General features: G+C 42.7%; 4 protein-coding genes across 4 annotated transcripts in view; 1 reads left to right on the top strand and 3 right to left on the bottom strand.

The window, feature by feature from the left end:
- Positions 1-24567, top strand: part of LOC310997305 (glutamate receptor 1-like) — a gene marked incomplete at both ends in the record, with an annotated part of 143024 nt that overhangs the window by 34503 nt on the left and 83954 nt on the right. The gene's annotated exons all lie outside the window — the stretch shown is intronic.
- Positions 3373-5040, bottom strand: LOC310997215 (E3 ubiquitin/ISG15 ligase TRIM25-like; the record flags this gene model as incomplete). Its single annotated transcript, XM_083986892.1, has 1 exon — positions 3373-5040. One exon carries the CDS (start codon positions 5038-5040, stop codon positions 3373-3375), a length of 1668 nt encoding a protein of 555 aa, XP_083843018.1.
- LOC310997213 (tripartite motif-containing protein 29-like) lies at positions 12990-17679 on the bottom strand (the record flags this gene model as incomplete). The annotated part of the gene is made up of 3 exons (XM_083986890.1): positions 12990-13174; positions 13922-14089; positions 16734-17679. 3 exons carry the CDS (start codon positions 17677-17679, stop codon positions 12990-12992), a joined length of 1299 nt encoding a protein of 432 aa, XP_083843016.1.
- LOC310997212 (tripartite motif-containing protein 16-like) lies at positions 19295-24064 on the bottom strand (the record flags this gene model as incomplete). Its single annotated transcript, XM_083986889.1, has 3 exons — positions 19295-19479; positions 20350-20526; positions 22414-24064. 3 exons carry the CDS (start codon positions 24062-24064, stop codon positions 19295-19297), a joined length of 2013 nt encoding a protein of 670 aa, XP_083843015.1.

The following is a 24567-nucleotide window of genomic DNA, read 5'->3' as shown; positions in this document are numbered from 1 at the left end:
ACAGTCCAAACTGATGTTTACAACAATTTAAAACCATTTATTACATAAGGAAATAATGAATTTATTTGTGTTGCCTTTTTATTCAACACACACACATTAACACACTCTCTCCCTCACACACACATATAGACACACAGATAAAGAAGTTATTGACCCTGACTCATCCCATAATTATTGCTCTGTCTCGTTGCCATAGATACAGCCTTGCAGTAAAGACTGTCCTCTGTACACTGACTGACTCCTGTAGAAATACAGTAGCTACAGTGAAACACCTCCCTCTCTTCCTCCTCCTCTTCTCTCCCTCCTCCATCCCTTCTTCTTCCTTTTCCTCCTTCTCTTCTTCCTCCTCTAACTTTTTCTCCTCTTCTTCCTCCTCCTCTATCTTCCCTTCATCCCCCTCCTTCTTCCTCCTCTTCCTTCCTTTCTGTTTTTGTTACCGTTGCACCAATGTGTGTGTAAGTTTGGATCTGACATCATTTATTCATCCGCTGCAGTTTCACATGTAATCCTCCAGGTTTCATGTTACTGTAAATCCTAAATGTTTCACATGTTACTGAGCTTCACATGTTACTGAGCTTCACATGTGTCACCAAAACCACATTTCCCATTTTCCTGCAAATATGTTCCACATATTTTAATGACTTCTTGCAGCCCCTCGGGTTTTAAAATCTAAATCCACAACATGGCATCAGTGCAGAAGAAGGAGCTCCTTCAACATCACTTACTCACAGCACTTTACACTCACCACACACACACACTGCCCCTGCTGCTGTGTGTGTCATTGAGGAGGATCCACATTAAAACCGCTGTACATACAGGATCACGCAGCAGCTTTGCCCTGAGCTGTGCCTCTTAATTTAATTTGAGGGGCTGAGTTTAATAAATGATGAACTATTCTCCTGCATCTTGTGCAGCAGTTTCTTCTTTAATTTAGTTCTCAAACCACTGCACCAACAGAACAGACACAACCACCGTGTCGCTGTAAGTGGAGACATGAGAAGTTTCTCTGCAGGAAGTGTTTGTTCTCTTGAATACAACGAGAGGCCTTAATCTCACAGCAGCTTATATGTATAATTCACATATATGAAATAAAAGAGGTCCTAAAATAGAGCCCTGTGGCACCTCATGCTTTTTACAGCCCCCCCCCCCCCCCCCCCCCCCCCCCTAAACATTGCAGACCGGAGTTCTTCTGAGGTAAGTAGGAAGTTAGTGATTCACTTTATACAAGTTTGTTCCACCACTTCAGTCAAACCTTAAAGGGATAGTTCAACATTTAGTCAGATCCTCCTCTCACCATAACCCCTATAGTCACAGCAGTAGGTTCATCAGCTTTAGCCTAATTATCGGTGAATGTTGTTTTGAGATCGGCGGGGCAGAGACGTGAGCTGCTCAGTGAACACAATGGAGGAGATCCCCTGTCCCTCATCAAACTCATCAAATACACAATCCAACAACTCCACAACGCTCTGGTGGACAAGTTGTGAGCTGCACATTCACCACACTATGAAATAATAACACAACGTTACCAGACAGAGTTGTTGTAGAGGGAAATGCAGCCGGAACTACATTCCAGACACGGCTGCTGGGTGGAGGGATTTCAAAAGCGCAAGTAGTTGTGAGTATTTGGTTTGTGAAGTAATGTTACATAATTATGTTATTATTTAATAGCATGGTGAATTCATAATATTATGGTGACAGGAGAATTTGCCAAAATGTTGAACGATCCCTTTAACATGACTTTGACACGAGAACACAGCGAACAATCACTGCCGCATTCACACAACATCTTCAGGCTGAAAGGAGCTCCTCACTACTCAAATAGGAGAAACAGTAACATTTTAGGCTGTATGCTTCGCAGCACTGGTCGGGGCCAAGCAATTTTGTTGTTAAATCATCCAAAATGATTTTTGTGAGTAATTTTTTAGAAAGAATGAGACGTTTGCTGGTCATTAGATGAATGTTAAATGATTTATTTATTTTTATAATGTTGAACAATAAGTTTTTACACCTTGGTCCCTAAAGTTGTGACCAAGTAACAACACTTCAATACACACTTTATTGAGAGTAAATATTAAATCATCCAGGTCATATTAATAATGACACAAACATCTGGCAGAGGATTAATATGATCAATAATCTTTGATAGACATATTGCACATGCTGATATTTTCCACATCCATAATATAATCCACATGAAACTGTTAAATTATTTATTTATTTCTATAATGTGGTACAATAAGTTTACACATCTGTTTACTAAAACTGTGACCAATCTCCTATTTCATATTTTTTCCATCGAATCTTAATTATTTTTTTTAAGTAAAGTGATTCTGATAACATGATTATAACAGCAGCTCAGTCTGTGAAACAACAGAGTAACATTAAATCATCCAGGTTATATTCATAATGACACAAACATCTGTCAGATGATTGATATGATCAATAATCTTTAACAGATATTTTGTACATGCTGATATTTTCCACATCCATAATATAATCCACATCTTACATGCAAGTAACGATAAACTTTCATCAAACTAAATAATCTAATCCAGAAGCAGAAAATTAAAACATTAGTAGTTTGTTGCTAAAACAAACAAAACAACATAAAACCCAAGAAAAACCATCAGTGTCTGTATCAGTGCAGGCAAACCTACACATAAGCCGTTTTCCCACTAAAATTAGCGGGTCGACGCGGGTTTTTTAAACGCGGGTCGACCCGCTAACAATCGGCATTTGGCCCCTTTCCCATTGACCAAAATGAGCCGAGTCTGACCCCCCGCTGAGGGATCAGACAGAGCATAAACCAGTTGCCCCGCTCTCATCCGCGGTGCAAGAGACACACACAGTCGTGCCACAGCCGCCCGCCGCGGAGTGTCCGTCCGCCGAGGCAGACTCTCTGGCTGGCTGACCTGGAGCACCAGGACCGCGGAGGACAGAGAGTCTGCTGCGGCCGGATGACGGACGTCCGCGGCACAACACGTCAGTTAAACAGACTGTCGCTTCTTTTCTTTTCTTTTTTTTCTATCGTTTTTGGTCAGTGTTCTCTGATCTTTTGATCCCAGTCTCGGATGAGAGCAGAGCGGAGCAGAGCTTTGTTTTGGTACATGATATGAGACATCACGTGTCATCACGTAAATTAGCGGGTTGACGCGGGTCTGGCGTTCCCACTGCAAGCCGTTCGGAGCCGAGCCGATTAAAGGCGATTTTAACCCGCGTCGCTTGCCGAGCGGGTCGACGCGGCTCGGTGCGCCTTTCCCACTGCCACCAAAAGCCGATTGTTAGCGGGTTTAAACGGGTTTTTTGGCCAGTGGGAAAGGGGTAATACAGTCGACTGCAGCATCATGGATGAATCACACTAAACACTCCTGTTTACTTGAGCTCACACAACTCAGCTGTGGCTCCAGGAGAACCCCAAAACCTGAATCCAGGATGTAGAGGCTGAGTGAAGGTGGTCTGGACTCTGTGGAGGAGAGTCATGGTTTCAGTGACGCTGTAGAAAGACAGAGTACCTGCCCTGTGATACACTCCTATTCTGGAGGACGGAGGGTCTGAGATGGAGGGACCTTTACTGTTATGTCTGAATATATAACCACTGCTGTAGCAGTATAATGCCCAGGATTTGTCATTGTGTCCAAATACACATTCATTCCCAGACCCTGTTCTCTGGATGTTCTTGTAGGCAACTGCTATAGAAACGTCACCACTCCACTTCACCTCCCAGTAACGACGTCCTGTCAGACCCTCTGTACTCAGGACCTGGTCATGTACAGTGAATCTGTCTGGATGACTTGGATATGACTGGTCCACACTCATCTTAGTTACTTTTCTGTTCCTGTCACTCAATGACAAACGTGTGTGTGCTGTGTTTGAATCCAAAATGATTTGTTTTGAAAATCTCAAGAACTCAGCTCTGGTCTGAGGTTCTCTCTGCAGCTCTAAAACTTCTACTCCAGTAATTTTCACTGAGACCTTTGACCCCTCCTCACTGAGAACAGACTGCAGTTTATCTCTGGCCTCTGACACTGCTGCCGTCACTTCTTTAAAATACGTCTGAGATTGTTGAGTGATGCTGAGTAAATCTGTTGCTTCACCCAGAAGTGACAGAGAGGGGTAGTTGTTTAGGAAATGGAGGTGGTCCTCTGTGATTGACAGCTGCTCCAGACCAGAGTCTTTCCTCCTCAGCTCAGTGATCTCCTGCTGCAGCTTCTCCTCCAGCTCTTTGACTCGACTCACTTCAGTTTCCTGTTGAGATCTGATCTGCTGCTTCACCTCAGACCTTCTCTTCTCAATGAGTTGGATCAAGTGGGTGAAGGTCTTCTCACTGTTACTAACAGCTTCATCAGCAGAGAGGTTGATGGCCTCCGCCTCCTGTTGAAGCACCTTCACATCTTTCTCTCTGTCCTGGATTCTCTGTTGGATATTTTGACGACTCAGCCCGAGCTCCTTCTGTTTCTCAGCCCTTTCTGCTACAGCTGAGACTGTGTCGTGGCCTTTGTGTTCATCCATGGAGCAGAGATAACAGATACACTCCTGATCAGTGCGGCAGAAAATCTTCATTACCTCATCATGGCGAGGGCAGATGTTCTCCAGAAGTTTAGAAGAGGCATCGACCAGCGTGTGTTTCTTCAGTGGAGCTACGTCGTAGTGAGGCTGAAGGTGCTTCTCACAGTAAGAGGCCGTACACACCAGACAGGACTTGACGGCTTTCAGCTTCCTCCCAGTGCAGTAGTCACAGGCCACGTCTCCAGGTCCAGCGTAGGAGTGATCAGGTGAAGCAGCTTTCAGTCCTACCTTCTTCAGTTCCTCCACTAACTCTGCTAACATGGTGTTTTTCACCAGGGCTGGCCTCGGTGTGAAGCTCTGTCTGCACTGAGGGCAGCTGCATGTGTTCTTCTGATCATCTTCACCCCAGTAGTTTTTAATACAGCTCATACAGTAGCTGTGTCCACAGGGAATAGTCACCGGCTCCTTTAGAAGATCCAGACAGATCGAACAGTTCCATTTTTCTCGATTCAGCTGATTCATTTGCTGCGCCATTTCTCTTCCAGCACTGAATGTCGGTAAGTTTCACTTTCTGTTTCCAGGAATAGAGCTGTTCTCTGAGCCACACCAGCTCTGACACGTCACTTGTTTCCTCCCCTGTGTAAAGAGGAGGGTGTGTGAGAGGGGAGGGAACAGTGAACAGGCTGAACTCTGATAGCAGGAGGAGGAGGGAGAGGTCGTTAGGCTGGTTTGTGTCAGGAGGAGGAGCGGTGAGTCAGAATATCGTCTCTACACATGGAGCCTGTGTAACTGTCATAAAGCAGCTGGTGATTGACTCAAACTCAGGGATCAGACAGGAAACCAAGTCAAAGTCCAAAATCAAAGTCTTTAATGAAGCCTGAGCTCAGTCATGTGACGCCAGTAAATAGAAGTCAATAAAACAGGTGAGGAGCAGCAAACAGGAAACAGATCAAATCATCAAATTAAAGCTGAGTAGCAGCAATGGTCAGGGCCATTTTGGACAAATTTAGACAATTCTGAGCAACAAGAGACAAAATAGGAAGACAACAAGAATATCAGCTTCACAACATCCATTCAGCTTTCAGTTCCTGATCTGAAACATTGTGTTCAGTATGTGGCTACAAACAGAAAACATGAGGGATTAAAGGAGGTTTATAGGAGGTGGATTTCCTAAAGTCGTCATAAAGTGGTTATGTTTTTGATATTTCTGTCATTTGTAGCCGAAATATTTCAAGTTTTTACATAAGACAGATATGAATTTTTTGTTTTTCTCTGTCACCATCTTCAGCATTAAATCAACATATACATCTGAAAGTAAAAACAGACTGTTGAAAACTTTCATTCAGCTGTTCTCATCAGTTATTCTGTCAATATTTAGTAAAATAAAAAAAGTTGTCACTTCCTCCAAAGTTTCTTTAATTCCCATCATCAGTCTCCTCATGAGCTCATCTTGGACCCAAACATCTTCAAAAGTGACTGATGGAAAAGAAACGTATTAAAGCAAATTATTATTTTTTTTTTTATAAAGAATGAGACGTTTGCTGTTCAAATGGTGACTGTGAGATGATTTATTAATATGTATAATGTTGTACAGTAAGTATTCACACCCTGGTCCCTAGAACTGTGACCAAGTAACAACAGTTGAATACACACTTTAAAAGATCACATTTTAAAAGTTGAAAATCTTACATTTCATATTTTTTCATTGACAACTTTGATCATCTTTATATTATTATGTTGTTGTTTTATTTCTCCATGAATAAAAGTAAAGTGATTCTGATAACACGATTACAACAGCAGCACAGTCTGTGAAACAACAGAGTAAATATTAAATCATCCAAGTTACATTGATAATGACACAAACATCTGGCAGATGATTAATATGATCAATAATCTTCTAAATACATTTTCCACATCCATAATATAATCCACATGTTAAGTGCAAGTGATGATACAGTTTCATCAAACAAAATAATCTAATCCAGACGTAGAAAATTAAAACAAGTTAAAAGAAAAGTTCATTTCACAAGTTCATTGTTTTGTTGAAACAAACAAAACAAGTGAAAACCCAAGAAAAAGCATCACTGTATCAGTGCAGACAAACCTACACATACAGTCGACTGCAGCATCATGATGAATCACACTAAACACTCCTGTTTACTTGAGCTCACACAACTCAGCTGTGTCTCCAGGAGAAGAAAATGACCAAAACCAGAATCCAGCATATAGAGACTGAGTGAAGGTGGTCTGGACTCTGTGGAGGAGAGTCATGGTTTCGGTGACGCTGTAGAAAGACAGAGTACCTGCCCTGTGATCCAGGTACACTCCTATTCTGGAGGACAGAGGGCCTGAGATGGAGGGACCTTTACCCTTATGTCTGAATGTATAACTACCACTGTAGCATTGTAATGTCCAGGATTTGTCATTGTGTCCAAATGCACGTTGATCCACTGTCCCTGTTCTCTTGATGTTCTTGTAGGAAACTGCTATATCAACGTAACCACTCCGCTTCACCTCCCAGTAACAACGTCCTGTCAGACCCTCTGTACTCAGGACCTGCCAACATCCAGTGAATCTTTCTGGATGACTTGGATATGGCTGGTTCTCACTCATCAAAGTTACTTTTCTGTTCCTGTCACTCAATAACAAACGTGTGTGTGCTGTGTTTGAATCCAAAATGATTTGTTTTGAATATCTCAAGAACTCAGCTCTGGTCTGAGGTTCTCTCTGCAGCAGAAAAACTTTCACTCTAGTAATTTTCACTGAGACCTTTGACCACTCCTCATTGAGAACAGTCTGCAGTTTGTCTCTGGCCTTTGACACTGCTGCTGTCACTTCCTTAAAATCTGGTCGCTTGATGGTGGGTAACTGCGTTGCTTCACCCAGATGTGGCAGAGAGGGGTAGTTGTTTAGGAAATGGAGGTGGTCCTCTGTGATTGACAGCTGCTCCAGACCAGAGTCTTTCCTCCTCAGCTCAGTGATCTCCTGCTGCAGCTTCTCCTCCAGCTCTTTGACTCGACTCACTTCAGCTTCCTGTTGAGATCTGATCTGCTGCTTCACCTCAGACCTTCTCTTCTCCATGAGTTGGATCAAGTGGGTGAAGGTCTTCTCACTGTTACTAACAGCTTCATCAGCAGAGAGATTGATGGCCTCCGCCTCCTGTTGAAGCACCTTCACATCTTTCTCTCTGTCCTGGATTCTCTGTTGGATCTTTTGACGACTCAGCCCGAGCTCCTTCTGTTTCTCAGCCCTTTCTGCTACAGCTGAGACTGTGTCGTGGCCTTTGTGTTGATCCATGGAGCAGAGATGACAGATACACTGCTGATCAGTGCGGCAGAAAATCTTCATCACCTCATCATGGCGAGGGCAGATGTTCTCCAGAAGTTTTGAAGAGGCTTCGACCAGCGTGTGTAACATGGTGTTTTTCACCAGGGCTGGCCTCGGTGTGAAGCTCTGTCTGCACTGAGGGCAGCTGCATGTCTTCTTCTGATCATCTTCACCCCAGTAGTTTTTAATACAGCTCATACAGTAGCTGTGTCCACAGGGAATAGTCACCGGCTCCTTTAGAAGATCCAGACAGATCGAACAGCTCAGATTTTCTTGATCCAGCTGAATTGTTCGCTGCGCCATTTCTCCTCTACAACCGTCGTCAAAGTCAAGATGTTTCACTCTGGATTACCAAGTTGTTCTCTGAGCCACACCAGCTCTGACACGTCACCTGTCTCCAGTTATGAGGCTCAAGGTTCATTTATTGACTCACATGAAAACAATGAAATTTGTTACTCAGGTCAAAGTAGCGCAATAAAGTGACAGTAAAAAACAGTGTCTACACATGGAGCCTTTGCAGTTGTGGTCGGAGCCAGGCAATTTTGAATTTATTGGGGCTACATTTTGGTGAAAGTTGAAAAGTGTTGCGTACAGTACAAGCTACTGAGCCCGAGCCTTATGGCTGCCCTCCACGACCCCCCGCACCTGCTGCTGAAGCCCCTGTTCTACTCGCCGCCCCAACAGACCTATCTGCTGTGGATGAGCCAGCTTCACAGCCTAGACTACAAAAGTTCCCTACTACAAGAACAGAGAAGGACAAGTCGGACAGAAGTTTTTCATGTTGATGGTATGACAAGTTCAAATGAGTTGAGTATAGCATCAGAAATGCAGTGTTTTGCAAAGTGTGTCGCCACTTCCCCGATGCTAACATTGAAGATTGTTTTAGTGACTGGAAGCCAGTTTTGTGTTAAACATGAAGCTAGCAAAAAACACTGTTCCGCAGCGGCCAAAGCCCATGCATATAAAGAAAGTTACCAGACTGGAGGACGAGGAAATATCCTCAATCAGCTCAACAGAGATGCAACTAATTTTGCCTTTATTGAAAGAAACCGTGCACACATCAGAGTTGTACTTGACATCGTGCTTTTTTGTGCCAAGCAGCATATTCCCTTAGGTGGCCACCGTGAAAACAAGGAGAGTCTTAATCGGAGCAACTTTCTTGAAATGTTTAAATTTATTATGCAAGTATGATCCCGACATCAAAAAGCAACTAGATGATCTACCTAACAATGGAACTCTTATGAGCCCAGATATCCAGAATGAACTGCTGGAGACGGCTGACACCGGGGACTTGACTGTGAATGGAATATCTGAAAAGATTTTGGAGGTAGGCTACTGAAAGCACTAGAAATAGACCCTGCATTATGTGTTGGACTTGGTTTTGATGGGGTTTCAGTTATGTGTGGTATTCATGGTGGGGTTCAGGCCCGTTATCGCTGGTGATGACGGCGATCTCATAGGCAACAGGTCGGGTAACAGGACTTAATATTGACGGGCGGGTCGGATCCGGGTTGAATTCAGAAATAATCACGGGTGACGGATCGGAACACGGGTTTGAAACCTACGGGTGGGGCGGGCGCATGTTTCCAAAATTGGACCTGTGCAGGACTCTGGCCGGCACACCAGATTTTTGGAGATCCAAAAGCAACTGCACCCGGACAGACCGTGCTGTGAGCTGGAGCAATCTGCCGACACCAGGTGGAGCTCAAAGTCAGGCTCAGTGAAAGAAGTTTTTACCCTACCTGATGCAATCCTGGAAACACTCGCTGAATTTGCCGAGAGCACAGGCCAGACTCGAGTTGATGCAAAGTGTCTTCTACAGCAAATGTAAACCAAAAGATTTGTGTTCTTGCTAGTCACATTTTCCAAGATATTTGAAGCCAGTGATTTTGCTACCGAGGCCTTGCAGTCCCCAACTGTATCGATCACAGACTACATCGATCCGAGTGAAGGACCTAAAACCAGTTTTCGTGCTTTAGAGATGATTCCACTGGTGAGTTTGACAAAGTGATTAAGTTTACTGGGGAATTAATGGCCAAATATGAAATCCAAAACATCACCAGCTCAAGGAAAAGAAAACTACCACTAAGCCTGGGAGAGTCGCATGTTGAATCAGCACTCGGGAAATTGATGTGTGTAAGGAGCAACTCTGACCTACGGGTATTATGGAACTAAATATTGGACAGAAAACTTGCTGAGCTAGACAGTCGGTTTGGAATGACTTGTATGGGATCATGCAAGATTTCGCTGCCTTTCTGCCACGATCTGCCTCGTTTGGTCATGTGACAGCGATAAAGGAACCCAGCACACATTATGGGCTTTTGGTGGAAGATGCAGAACTGACTGTTTTCTTCCAGCAGCTTAACCGAAAGGTAAATGAGGGTCATACCTACCCAATCCCTCATCGAACAATACTCTCCTTAGAGCCATCATCACTCTGCCCATCACCAGTTGCACAGTTGAAAGGCTTTTCTCCACTGTCGACCGGATAAAGACAAGCAACAGAGCATCAGTGCTCACAGGCCGTCTGAACAACTTGTCCCTTCTGTCATTCGAAAGAGAACTTACCGAATTTTTGGATTATAATGATATTATTTCTCTTTTCAACACCAAGCCACACCGCTTGTGCTGTGACAACAAAGGTAGGCGTAGTAAATGTTTCTTTTTTGGTGTGTTTTGTATGCCTAATCGCTGTCAGGGAACCTCAGATTATTTAAACTTAATGGGCCCTAGTTTCCTAGACCGGGCGAAGTCTAAGTGCAGCGCAGCTTCGCCACGCCAACGAGGCGTGTCCAGGTCCATTTCCCAAGTTTGGTGGGCAGCGGAGTCCGACTTACGCCAGCGCAAGCCCTCCCCTCGTCCCTCCTACCGGCGCAAACGGCAAAGGGGGAGGAGAGAGGGCGGGAGGGAGACAGGAGGAGGAGAAGGGGGATTAACACGGCCGATTCGGATCTTCACCAATCAAATGAGCTCCTCTCCTCACCTTTAACTGCGATGCTCGCTGCAAGTTTGTCATTTTATACTTTGACATGGACGGAGGAGACAGCGACGCCAGTGGCCGAACCTCTCCCAGGAGGAAACAGCTGTTTTGGTCCGGAGGTCCGAGCTCAAAGTGGCCGAATAATGAGTTTACTAATATCCTTAATCAGGTTTGATCTGATACACTGAGAACCGCTGCCTAGTGTAAAAAACAACAACTAATAAACTAATAAAGAAACTCATATTTATTCAATTCAATTTATTATTCCCTGTGTAAGACAGATGAGAGGTGTACACTAATCACAACATAAACAAACACCATGCGGGATGAAATTAGCGTAAAGGACGCTCTCTCTCTCTCTCTCTCTCTCTCTCTCTCTCTCTGTGTCTGTCCGTCTCTTTTTTTTTCTCTTTTTTTTCTGTGATAGAGATGCTGAGTATAGGCTATATACTGACTATCTGATACCGAGGCTGCTGTGGTGGGCTAAGAGAGATGATGATTTGTGTTTTGTTTTTCATTATGGCTGCGTAACGACGCGGTCGCTCGATCGCCCTAATAAATTAATAAGTAAATAAATGAATAAAGGGATCATCACAACGGCACAGTGCGTATCTCAACACAGCAGTGACATGCAGTCATCCACCCTCAGTCCTGCTTGGGACATCCGCAGCTGCTTTTCAGTGCCAGTTCGTCTCTGCTGTGTTAATTCAGGTGGAGTTTCCATTACGCGTGCCGACAGCCTTTGATCTCTGCTTTGATCTGACGTCAGATGTGACGGGACAATCTATATAGATATAAATTCACGTGTTGATTCCATTAGTTGCATTAAATAGTGGTTATTGTGGATATTTATTGCATTGAAATGTGCCTGGAACTGTGGAAACCTGCCTGTGAGGTCTTGGTGACGTGTGTGCACTGCACATCAGTCAGCCAAACTTCCACTGCACCTGCTGCGCTTCGCCCTGCGCTGAGAATAGACCTGGTTTGAGGTGGCGAGCTTTCAGCGCAACCTCGGCGGGACATTTTCGCACGAAACTTCCACTGCACCAAGCTGAATCTGTGACGCCTCCCCCTGCTGCGCGGCCACACCTATCTCAGTTTTTTCTCTCCATCACCATCTTCAGCATTAAATCAACATATGGTCTGTTGTCTGTAGGTGATGATTTAAAATATATATAAATATATATTACCTCTCATTCTGAGTGTTTTGGAGAAGATGTGAAGCTCAGTTCTTCCTAAAGTGTGATTGGCGACCGCCTGTAAAGCTTTGTATAATTCACATTTTATTCCTGCATGATTGTTGTGGAACGTTCAAAAGTTGTGCAATAAATCTGAAAGTAAAAACAGACTGTTGAAAACTTTTCTTCAACTGTTCTCATCAGTTATTCTGTCAATATTTAGTAAAAAAAAAAAGGAAAAAAAGTCGTCACTTCCTCCAAAGTTTCTTTACTTCCCATCATCAGTCTCCTCATGAGCTCATCTTGGACCCAAACATCTATAAAAGTGACTGATGGAAAAGAAATGTATTAAAGCAAATTATTTATTATAAAGAATGAGACGTTTGCTGTTCAAATGGTGACTGAGATGATTTATTTATTTGTATAATGTTGTACAATAAGTTTTCACACCTTGGTCCCTAAAACTGTGACCAAGTAACAACATTTTAATAAACACTTTAAAAGATCACATTTGAAAATTTGAAAATCTTACATTTCATATTTTTTCATTGACAACTTGGATAATCATTATATTATTATGTTGTTGTTTTTTTTCTCCATGAATAAAAGTAAAGTGATTCTGATAACATGATTACAACAGCAGCACAGTCTGTGAAACAACAGAGTAAATATTAAATCATCCAGGTTATATTCATAATGATACAAACATCTGGCAGATGATTAATATGATCAATAATCTTTGATAGACATTTTACACATGCTGATATTTTCCCACATTCATAATATAATCCACATCTTAACTGCAAGTAACAATAAAGTTTCATCAAACTAAATAATCTAATCCAAAAGTAGAAAATTAAAACATTAGTATTGTGTTGTTGAAACACAAAAAACAAGAGAAAACAAAAGAAAAACCATCAGTGTCTGTATCAGTGCAGACAGTCCTACACACACAGTCGACTGCAGCATCATTGATGAATCACACTAAACACTCCTGTTTACTTGAGCTCACACAACTCAGCTGTGTCTCCAGCATTAACCCACAAACAGAATCCAGGATGTAGAGGCTGAGTGAAGGTGGTCTGGACTCTGTGGAGGAGAGTCATGGTTTCAGTGACGCTGTAGAAAGACAGAGTACCTGCCCTGTGATCCAGGTACACTCCTATTCTGGAGGACTCAGGGCCTGAGACGGAGGTAACTTCACCGTTATGTCTGAAATAATAACTACCATAGCAGCATTGTAATGACCAGGATTTGTCATTGAATCCAAATGCAGGTTCAAGCCCTGTCCCTGTTCTCTTGTAGGCAACTGCTATTAAAACGTTACCACTCCACTTCACCTCCCAGTAACAACGTCCTGTCAGACCCTCTGGACTCAGGACCTGCTCACATCCAGTGAATCTCTCTGGATTACTTGGATATGACTGGTCCTCACTCATGAAAGTTACTTTTCTGTTGCTGTCACTCAATGACAAACGTCTGTGTGCTGTGTTTGAATCCAAAATGATTTGTTTTGAATACCTCAAGAACTCAGCTCTGGTCTGAGGTTCTCTCTGCAGCAGTAAAACTTCCACTATGAAACAACACTCCTCATTGAGAACAGCCTGCAGTTTATCTCTGGCCTCTGACACTGCTGCTGTCACTTCCTTAAAATACGTCTGAGATTGATGAGTGATGCTGAGTAAATCTGTTTCTTCACCCAGATGTGGCAGAGAGGGGTAGTTGTTTAGGAAATGGAGGTGGTCCTCTGTGATTGACAGCTGCTCCAGACCAGAGTCTTTCCTCCTCAGCTCAGTGATCTCCTGCTGCAGCTTCTCCTCCAGCTCTTTGACTCGACTCACTTCAGTTTCCTGTTGAGATCTGATCTGCTGCTTCACCTCAGACCTTCTTTTCTCAATGAGTTGGATCAAGTGGGTGAAGGTCTTCTCACTGTCACTAACAGCTTCATCAGCAGAGAGGTTGATGGCCTCCGCCTCCTGTTGAAGCACCTTCACATCTTTCTCTCTGTCCTGGATCCTCTGTTGGATCTTTTGACGACTCAGCCCGAGCTCCTTCTGTTTCTCAGCCCTTTCTGCTACAGCTGTGACTGCGTCGTGGCCTTTGTGTTCATCCATGGAGCAGAGATAACAGATACACTGCTGATCAGTGCGACAGAAAATCTTCATTACCTCATCATGGCGAGGGCAGATGTTCTCCGGACGTTTTGTAGAGGCTTCGACCAGCGTGTGTAACATGGTGTTTTTCACCAGGGCTGGCCTCGGTGTGAAGCTCTGTCTGCACTGAGGGCAGCTGCATGTCTTCTTCTCATCATCTTCACCCCAGTAGTTTTTAATACAGCTCATACAGTAGCTGTGTCCACAGGGAATAGTCACCGGCTCCTTTAGAAGATCCAGACAGATCGAACAGCTCAGATTTTCTTGATCCAGCTGAATTTTTCGCTGCGCCATTTCTCCTCTACAACCGTCGTCAAAGTCAAGACGTTTCACTCTGGATTACCAAGTTGTTCTCTGAGCCGCACCAGCTCTGACACGTCACCTGTCTCCAGTTATGAGGTTCAAGGTTCGTTTATTGACTCACATGAAAACAATGAAATTTGTTACTCAGGTCAAAGTAGCGCAATAAAGTGACAATAAAAAGAGGAGCAGTGAGTCAGAATATCGTCTCTACACATGGAGCCTGTGTAACTGTCATAAAGCAGCTGCCGATTGACTCAAACTCAGGGATCAGACAGGAAACCAAGTCAAAATTCAAAATCAAAGTCTTTAATGAAGCCTGAGCTCAGTCATGTGATGTCAGTAAATAGAAGTCAATAAAACAGGTGAGGAGCAGCAAACAGGAAACAAATCAAATCAGCAAATTAAAGCTGTGTAGCAGCAGTGGTCGGGGCTATTTTGGACAAATTTAGACAATTCTGAGCAACAAGAGACAAAATAGGAAGACAACAAGAACATCAGCTTCACAACATCCATTCAGCTTTCAGTTCCTGATCTGAAACATTGTGTTCAGTATGTGACTACAAACAGAAAACATGAGGCATTAAAGGAGGTTTATAGAAGGTGGATTTCCTAAAGTCGTCATAAAGTGGTTACGTTTTTGACATTTCTGTCATTTGTAGCCGAAATATTTCAAGTTTTTACATGAGACACAGATATTAATGTTTTTTTCTCTCTGTCACCATCTTCAGCATTAAATCAACAAATACATCTGAAAGTAAAAACACACTGTTGAAAACTTTTCTTCAACTGTTCTCATCAGTTATTCTGTCAATATTTAGTTAAAAAAATAAGTCGTCACTTCCTCCAAAGTTTCTTTACTTCCCATCATCAGTCTCCTCATGAGCTCATCTTGGACCCAAACATCTTCAAAAGTGACTGAAAGAAACGTATTAAAGCAAATTATTTATTATATAGAATGAGACGTTTGCTGTTCAAATAGTGACTGTGAGATCATTTATTTATTTGTATAATGTTGTACAATAAGTTTTCACACCTTGGTCCCTAAAACTGTGACCAAGTAACAACACTTCAATACACATTTTAAAAGATCACATTTTAAAATTTGAAAATCTTACATTTCATATTTTTTCATTGACAACTTGGATAATCATTATATTATTATATTGTTGTTTTTTTTCTCCATGAATAAAAGTAAAGTGATTCTGATAACATGATTACAACAGCAGCACAGTCTGTGAAACAACAGAGTAAATATTAAATTATCCAGGTTATATTCATAATGATACAAACATCTGGCAGATGATTAATATGATCAATAATCTTTGATGGACATTTTTGTACATGCTGATATTTTCCCACATCCATAATATAATCCACATGTTAAATGCAAGTAATGATAAACTTTCATCAAACTAAATAATCTAATGCAGAAGTAGAAAATTAAAACATTAGTATTGTGTTGTTAAGCAAACAAAACAAGAGAAAACCCAATAAGACCAAATCAGTGTCTGTATCAGTGCAGACAAACCTACACATACAGTCGACTGCAGCATCATGGATGAATCACACTAAACACTCCTGTTTACTTGAGCTCACACAACTCAGCTGAACCTCCAGCAGAACCTGAATAAAGCCAGAATCCAGGATGTAGAGGCTGAGTGAAGGTGGTCTGGACTCTGTGGAGGAGAGTCATGGTTTCAGTGACGTTGTAGAAAGACAGAGTACCTGCCCTGTGATCCAGGTACACTCCTATTCTGGAGGACTGAGGGTCTGAGATGGAAGTAACTTTACCGTTATGTCTAAATTGATAACCACCACTGTAGCAGTATAATGACCAGGATTTGTCATTGTCTCCAAATCTACATTGATCCACTGTCCCTGTTTTCTTGTAGGAAACTGCTATAAAAACGTAACCACTCCACTTCACCTCCCAGTAACAACGTCCTGTCAGACCCTCTGGACTCAGGACCTGCCAACATCCAATGAATCTGTCTGGATGACTTGGATATGACTGGTTCTCACTCATGAAAGTTACTTTTCTGTTCCTGTCACTCAATAACAAACGTGTGTTTGCTGTGTTTGAATCCAAAATGATTTGTTTTGAAAATGTCAAGAACTCAGCTCTGGTCTGAGGTTCTCTCTGCAGCAGTAAAACTTCCACTATGAAAACACACTCCTCATTGAGAACAGCCTGCAGTTTATCTCTGGCCTTTGACACTGCTGCTGTCACTTCCTTAAAATACGTCTGAGATTGTTGAGTGATGTTGAGTAAATCTGTTTCTTCACCCAGACGTGACAGAGAGGGGTAGTTGTTTAGGAAATGGAGGTGGTCTTCTGTGATTGACAGCTGCTCCAGACCAGAGTCTTTCCTCCTCAGCTCAGTGATCTCCTGCTGCAGCTTCTCCTCCAGCTCTTTGACTCGACTCACTTCAGTTTCCTGTTGAGATCTGATCTGCTGCTTCACCTCAGACCTTCTCTTCTCAATGAGTTGGATCAAGTGGGTGAAGGTCTTCTCACTGCTACTAACAGCTTCATCAGCAGAGAGATTGATGGCCTCCGCCTCCTGTTGAAGCACCTTCACATCTTTCTCTCTGTCCTGGATTCTCTGTTGGATGTTTTGACGACTCAGCCCGAGCTCCTTCTGTTTCTCAGCCCTTTCTGCTACAGCTGAGACTGTGTCGTGGCCTTTGTGTTCATCCATGGAGCAGAGAATACAGATACACTGCTGATCAGTGCGGCAGAAAATCTTCATCACCTCATTATGGCGAGGGCAGATGTTCTCCAGAAGTTTAGAAGAGGCTTGGACCAGCGTGTGTTTCTTCAGTGGAGCTACGTCGTAGTGAGGCTGAAGGTGCTGCTCACAGTAAGAGGCCGTACACACCAGACAGGACTTGACGGCTTTCAGCTTCCTCCCAGTGCAGTAGTCACAGGCCACGTCTCCAGGTCCAACGTAGGAGGGATCAGGTGAAGCAGCTTTCAGTCCTACCTTCTTCAGTTCCTCCACAAATTCTGCTAACATGGTGCTTTTCACCAGGGCTGGCCTCGGTGTGAAGCTCTGTCTGCACTGAGGGCAGCTGCATGTGTTCTTCTGATCATCTTCACCCCAGTAGTTTTTAATACAGCTCATACAGTAGCTGTGTCCACAGGGAATAGTCACCGGCTCCTTTAGAAGATCCAGACAGATCGAACAGCTCAGATTGTCTTGATCCAGCTGAATTTTTCGCTTCGCCATTTCTCCTCTACAACCGTCGTCAAAGTCAGTAAGTTTCACTTTCTGTTTCCAGAGAAAACCTGTTCTCTGAGCCACACAAGCTCTGACACGTCACTGGTTTCCACCCCTGTTTAAAGAGGAGGGTGTGTGTGAGGGGAGGGAACAGTGAACAGGCTGAACTCTGATAGCAGGAGGAGGAGGGAGATGTCGTCTGGCTGGTTTGTGTCAGGAGGAGGAGCAGTGAGGTAGAATATCGTCTCTACACATGGAGCCTGTGTAACTGTCATAAAGCAGCTGCTGATTGACTCAAACTCAGGGATCAGACAGGAAACCAAGTCAAAGTTCAAAATAAAAGTCTTTAATGAAGCCTGTGCTCAGTCATGTGACGTCAGTAAATAGAAGTCAATAAAACAGGTGAGGAGCAGCAAACAGGAAACAGATCAAATCATCAAATTAAAGCTGTGTAGCAGCAGTGGTCGGGGCCATTTTGGACAAATTTAGACAATTCTGAGCAACAAGAGACAAAATAGGAAGACAACAAGAACATCAGCTTTACAACATCCATTCAGCTTTCAGTTCCTGATCTGAAACATTGTGTTCAGTTTGTGGCTACAAACAGAAAACATGAGGGATTAAAGGAGGTTTATAGAAGGTGGATTTCCTAAAGTCGTCATAAAGTGGTTACGTTTTTGACATTTCTGTCATTTGTAGCTGAAATATTTCAAGTTTTTACATGAGTCACAGATATGAATGTTTTTTTCTCTCTGTCACCATCTTCAGCATTAAATCAACATATAAATCTGAAAGTAAAAACAGACTGTTGAAAACTTTTCTTCAACTGTTCTCATCAGTTATTCTGTCAATATTTAGTAAAAAAAAAAAATAAGTCGTCTCTTCCTCCAAAGTTTCTTTAATTCCCATCATCAGTCTCCTCATGAGCTCATCTTGGACCCAAACATCTTCAAAAGTGACTGATGGAAAAGAAACTTATTAAAGCAAATGATTTATTATAAAGAATGAGACATTTGCTGTTCAAATGGTGACTGTCAGATGATTTGTTTATTTGTATAATGTTGAACAATAAGTTTTCACACTTTGGTCCCTAAAACTGTGACCAAGTAACAACACTTGAATACACACTTTAAAAGATCACATTTTAAAATCTTATATTTCATATTTTTTCATTGACAACTTGGATAATCATTATATTATGTTGTCGTTTTTTTTCTCCATGAATAAAAGTAAAGTGATTCTAATAACATGATTACAACAGCAGCACAGTCTGTGCAACAACAGAGTAAATATTAAATCATCCAGGTTATATTCATAATGATACAAACATCTGGCAGATGATTAATATGATCAATAATCTTTGATAGACATTTTGTACATTCTGATATTTTCCACATCCATAATATAATCCACATGTTAACTGCAAGTAACAATAAAGTTTCATCAAACAAAATAATCTAATCCAGAAGTAGAAAATTAAAATATTAGTATTGTGTTGTTGTTGAAACAAAAAAACAAAACAAGAGAAACCCCAAGAAAAACCATCAGTGTCGGTATCAGTGCAGACAAACCTACACATATAGTCGACTGCAGCATCATGATGAATCACACTAAACACTCCTGTTTACTTGAGCTCACACAACTCAGCTGTGTCTCCAGGAGAACCACAAACCCTGAGTCCAGGATGTAGAGGCTGAGTAAAGGTGGTCTGGACTCTGTGGAGGAGAGTCATGGTTTCAGAGACGCTGTAGAAAGACAGAGTACCTGCCCTGTGATCCAGGTACACTCCTATTCTGGAAGACCGAGGGCCTGAGATGGAGGTAGCTTTATTGTTATTTAAGAAATAAGAACCACCACTGTAGTAGCGTAATGCCCAGGATTTGTCATTGTATCCAAATCCACATTCTTCCACTGTCCCTGTTTTCTTGTAGACAACTGCTATATGAACATCACCACTCCACTTCACCTCCCAGTAACAACGTCCTGTCAGACCCTCTGTACTCAGGACCTGCTCACATCCAGTGAATCTCTCTGGATGACTTGGATATGACTGGTCCACACTCATAAAAGTTACTTTTCTCTTCCTGTCACTCAATGACAAACATCTGTGTGCTGTGTTTGAATCCAAAATGATTTGTTTTGAAAATCTCAAGAACTCAGCTCTGGTCTGAGGTTCTCTCTGCAGCTGTAAAACTTGTACTTCAGACACTGTCCGTGAGATCTTTGACCACTCCTCATTGAGAACAGCCTGCAGTTTCTCTCCGGCCTCTGACACTGTTGCTGTCACTTCCTTAAAATACGTAGCAGATTGTTGAGTGATGCTGAGTAAATCTGTTCCTTCACCCAGATGTGACAGAGAGGGGTAGTTGTTTAGGAAATGGAGGTGGTCCTCTGTGATTGACAGCTGCTCCAGACCAGAGTCTTTCCTCCTCAGCTCAGTGATCTCCTGCTGCAGCTTCTCCTCCAGCTCTTTGACTTGACTCACTTCAGTTTCCTGTTGAGATCTGATCTGCTGCTTCACCTCAGACCTTCTCTTCTCCATGAGTTGGATCAAGTGGGTGAAGGTCTTCTCACTGTTACTAACAGCTTCATCAGCAGAGAGATTGATGGCCTCCGCCTCCTGTTGAAGCACCTTCACATCTTTCTCTCTGTCCTGGATTCTCTGTTGGATCTTTTGACGACTCAGCCCGAGCTCCTTCTGTTTCTCAGCCCTTTCTGCTACAGCTGAGACTGTGTCGTGGCCTTTGTGTTCATCCATGGAGCAGAGATAACAGATACACTGCTGATCAGTGCGACAGAAAATCTTCATCACCTCATCATGGCGAGGGCAGATGTTCTCCAGACGTTTTGTAGAGGCTTCGACCAGCGTGTGTAACATGGTGTTTTTCACCAGGGCTGGCCTCGGTGTGAAGCTCTGTCTGCACTGAGGGCAGCTGCATGTGTTCTTCTGATCATCTTCCCCCCAGTAGTTTTTAATACAGCTCATACAGTAGCTGTGTCCACAGGGAATAGTCACCGGCTCCTTTAGAAGATCCAGACAGATCGAACAGCTCAGATTTTCTTGATCCAGCTGAATTTTTCGCTGCGCCATTTCTCCTCTACAACCGTCGTCAAAGTCAGTAAGTTTCACTTTCTGTTTCCAGAGAAAACCTGTTCTCTGAGCCACACCAGCTCTGACACGTCACTTGTTTCCTCCCCTGTGTAAAGAGGAGGGTGTGTGAGAGGGGAGGGAACAGTGATTGGCTGAACTCTGATAGCAGGAGGAGGAGGGAGAGGTCGTCAGGCTGGTTTGTGTCAGGAGGAGGAGCAGTGAGTCAGAATATCGTCTCTACACATGGAGCCTGTGTAACTGTCATAAAGCAGCTGGTGATTGACTCAAACTCAGGGATCAGACAGGAAACCAAGTCAAAGTCCAAAATCAAAGTCTTTAATGAAGCCTGAGCTCAGTCATGTGATGTCAGTAAATAGAAGTCAATAAAACAGGTGAGGAGCAGCAAACAGGAAACAAATCAAATTAAACCTGTAGCAGGGATTAAAGGAGGTTTATAGAAGGAGGATTTCCCAAAGTCGTAATAAAATGGTTATGTTTTTGACATTTCTGTCATTTGTAGCTGAAATATTTCAAGTTTTTACATGAGACACAGATATTAATGTTTTTTTTCTCTCTGTCACCATCTTCAGCATTAAATCAACATATGGTCTGTTGTCTGTAGATGATGATTTAAAATATATATAAATATATATTACCTCTCATTCTGAGTGTTTTGGAGAAGATGTGAAGCTCAGTTTTTCCTAAAGTATGATTGGCGACCGCCTGTAAAGATTTGCATAATTCACATTTGATTCCTGCATGATTGTTGTGCAACGTTCAAAAGTTGTGTAATAAATCTGACAGTAAAACCAGACTATTGAAAACTTTTCTTCAACTGTTCTCATCAGTTATTCTGTCAATATTTAGTAAAAAAAAAAAAAAAAAAGTAGTCTCCTCATGAGCTCATCTTGGACCCAAACATCTTCAAAAGTGACTGATGGAAAAGAAACGTATTATAGCAGATTATTTTTGTGAGTGATTTTTTTTTTAATAAAGAATGAGACGTTTGCTGTTCAAATGGTGACTGTGAGATGAGTTATTTATTTGTATAATGTTGAACAATAAGTTTTCACACCTTGGTACAAAACTATGACCAAGTAACAGCACTTAAATACACAATTTAAAAGATCATATTTGAAAATTTGAAAATCCTATATTTCATATTTTTTAATTGACAACTTGGATAATCTTTATATTATTATGTTGTTGTTTTTTTTCTCCATCAATAAAAGTAAAGTGATTGTGATAACATGATTACAACAGCAGCAGTCTGTGAAACAACAGAGTAAATATTAAATAATCCAGGTTATATTCATAATGACACAATCATCTGGCAGATGATTAATATGATCAATAATGTTTGATAGACATTTTGTACATGCTGATATTTTCCACATCCATGATATAATCTACATGTTAAGTGCAAGTTATGATGAAGTTTAATTAAACTAAATAATCTAATCCAGAAGTAGAGAATTAAAACAAGTTAAAAGAAAAGTTCATTTCACAAGTTCATTGTGTTGTTGAAACAAACAAGAGAAAACCCAAGAAAAACCATCAGTGTCTGTATCAGTGCAGACAAACCTACACATACAGTCGACTGCAGCATCATGGATGAATCTCACTAAACACTCCTGTTTACTTGAGCTCACACAACTCAGCTGTGCTTCCAACAGAACCTAGAACCCAGAGTCCAGGATGTAGAGGCTGAGTGAAGGTGGTCTGGACTCTGTGGAGAAGAGTCATGGTTTCAGAGACGCTGTAGAAAGACAGAGTACCTGCCCTGTGATCCAGGTACACTCCTGTTCTGGAGGAATGAGGGCCTGAGATGGAGGTAGCTTTACCGCTATGTCTTAAATTATAACCACCACTGGAGCACTCTAATGACCAGGATTTGTCATTGTGTCCAAATGCACGTTGGTCCACTGTCCCTGTTTTCTTGTAGACAACTGCTATTACAACAAAGCCACTCCACTTCACCTCCCAGTAACAACGTCCTGTCAGACCCTCTGTACTCAGGACCTGCTCACATCCAGTGAATCTGTCTGGATGACTTGGATATGACTGGTCCTCACGCATCTGAGTTACTTTTCTGTTCCTGTCACTCAATGACAAACGTGTGTGTGCTGTGTTTGAATCCAAAATGATTTGTTTTGAATATCTCAAGAACTCAGCTCTGGTCTGAGGTTCTCTCTGCAGCAGTAAAACTTCTACTCTAGTAATTTTCACTGAGACCTTTGACCCCTCCTCATTGAGAACAGCCTGCAGTTTATCTCTGGCCTCTGACACTGTTGCTGTCACTTCCTTAAAATACGTCTGAGATTGTTGAGTGATGCTGAATAAATCTGTTGTTTCACCCAGATGTGACAGAGAGAGGTAGTTGTTTAGAAAATGGAGGTGGTCCTCTGTGATTGACAGCTGCTCCAGACCAGAGTCTTTCCTCCTCAGCTCAGTGATCTCCTGCTGCAGCTTCTCCTCCAGCTCTTTGACTCGACTCACTTCAGTTTCCTGTTGAGATCTGATCTGCTGCTTCGCCTCAGACCTTCTCTTCTCAATGAGTTGGATCAAGTGGGTGAAGGTCTTCTCACTGTTACTAACAGCTTCATCAGCAGAGAGGTTGATGGCCTCCGCCTCCTGTTGAAGCACCTTCACATCTTTCTCTCTGTCCTGGATTCTCTGTTGGATCTTTTGACGACTCAGCCCGAGCTCCTTCTGTTTCTCAGCCCTTTCTGCTACAGCTGAGACTGTGTCGTGGCCTTTGTGTTCATCCATGGAGCAGAGAATACAGATACACTGCTGATCAGTGCGGCAGAAAATCTTGATTACCTCATTATGGCGAGGGCAGATGTTCTCCAGAAGTTTAGAAGAGGCTTCGACCAGCGTGTGTTTCTTCAGTGGAGCTACGTCGTAGTGAGGCTGAAGGTGCTGCTCACAGTAAGAGGCCATACACACCAGACAGGACTTGACGGCTTTCAGCTTCCTCCCAGTGCAGTAGTCACAGGCCACGTCTCCAGGTCCAGCGTAGGAGGGATCAGGTGAAGCAGCTTTCAGTCCTACCTTCTTCAGTTCCTCCACAAATTCTGCTAACAGGGTGCTTTTCACCAGGGCTGGCCTCGGTGTGAAGCTCTGTCTGCACTGAGGGCAGCTGCATGTCTTCTTCTGATCATCTTCACCCCAGTAGTTTTTAATACAGCTCATACAGTAGCTGTGTCCACAGGGAATAGTCACCGGCTCCTTTAGAAGATCCAGACAGATCGAACAGCTCAGATTTTCTTGATCCAGCTGAATTTTTCGCTGCGCCATTTCTCCTCTACAACCGTCGTCAAAGTCAGTAAGTTTCACTTTCTGTTTCCAGGAATAGAGCTGTTCTCTGAGCCACACCAGCTCTGACACGTCACTTGTTCCCACCCCTGTGTAAAGAGGAGGGTGTGTGAGAGGGGAGGGAACAGTGAACAGGCTGAACTCTGATAGCAGGAGGAGGAGGGAGAGGTCGTCAGGCTGGTTTGTGTCAGGAGGAGGAGCAGTGAGTCAGAATATCGTCTCTACACATGGAGCCTGTGTAACTGTCATAAAGCAGCTGCTGATTGACTCAAACTCAGGGATCAGACAGGAAACCAAGTCAAAGTTCAACATCAAAGTCTTTAATGAAGCCTGAGCTCAGTCATGTGACGTCAGTAAATAGAAGTCAATAAAACAGGTGAGGAGCAGCAAACAGGAAACAGATCAAATCATCAAATTAAAGCTGTGTAGCAGCAGTGGTCGGGGCCATTTGGACAAATTTAGGCAATTCTGAGCAACAAGAGACA

This window comes from Trachurus trachurus (assembly GCF_905171665.1).
Source record: "Trachurus trachurus genome assembly, chromosome: 14".
NCBI classification, from domain to species: domain Eukaryota; kingdom Metazoa; phylum Chordata; class Actinopteri; order Carangiformes; family Carangidae; genus Trachurus; species Trachurus trachurus.
The sequence above is the reverse complement of the archived record's forward strand: the minus strand, read 5'-3'. Positions and strand labels throughout refer to the sequence as shown.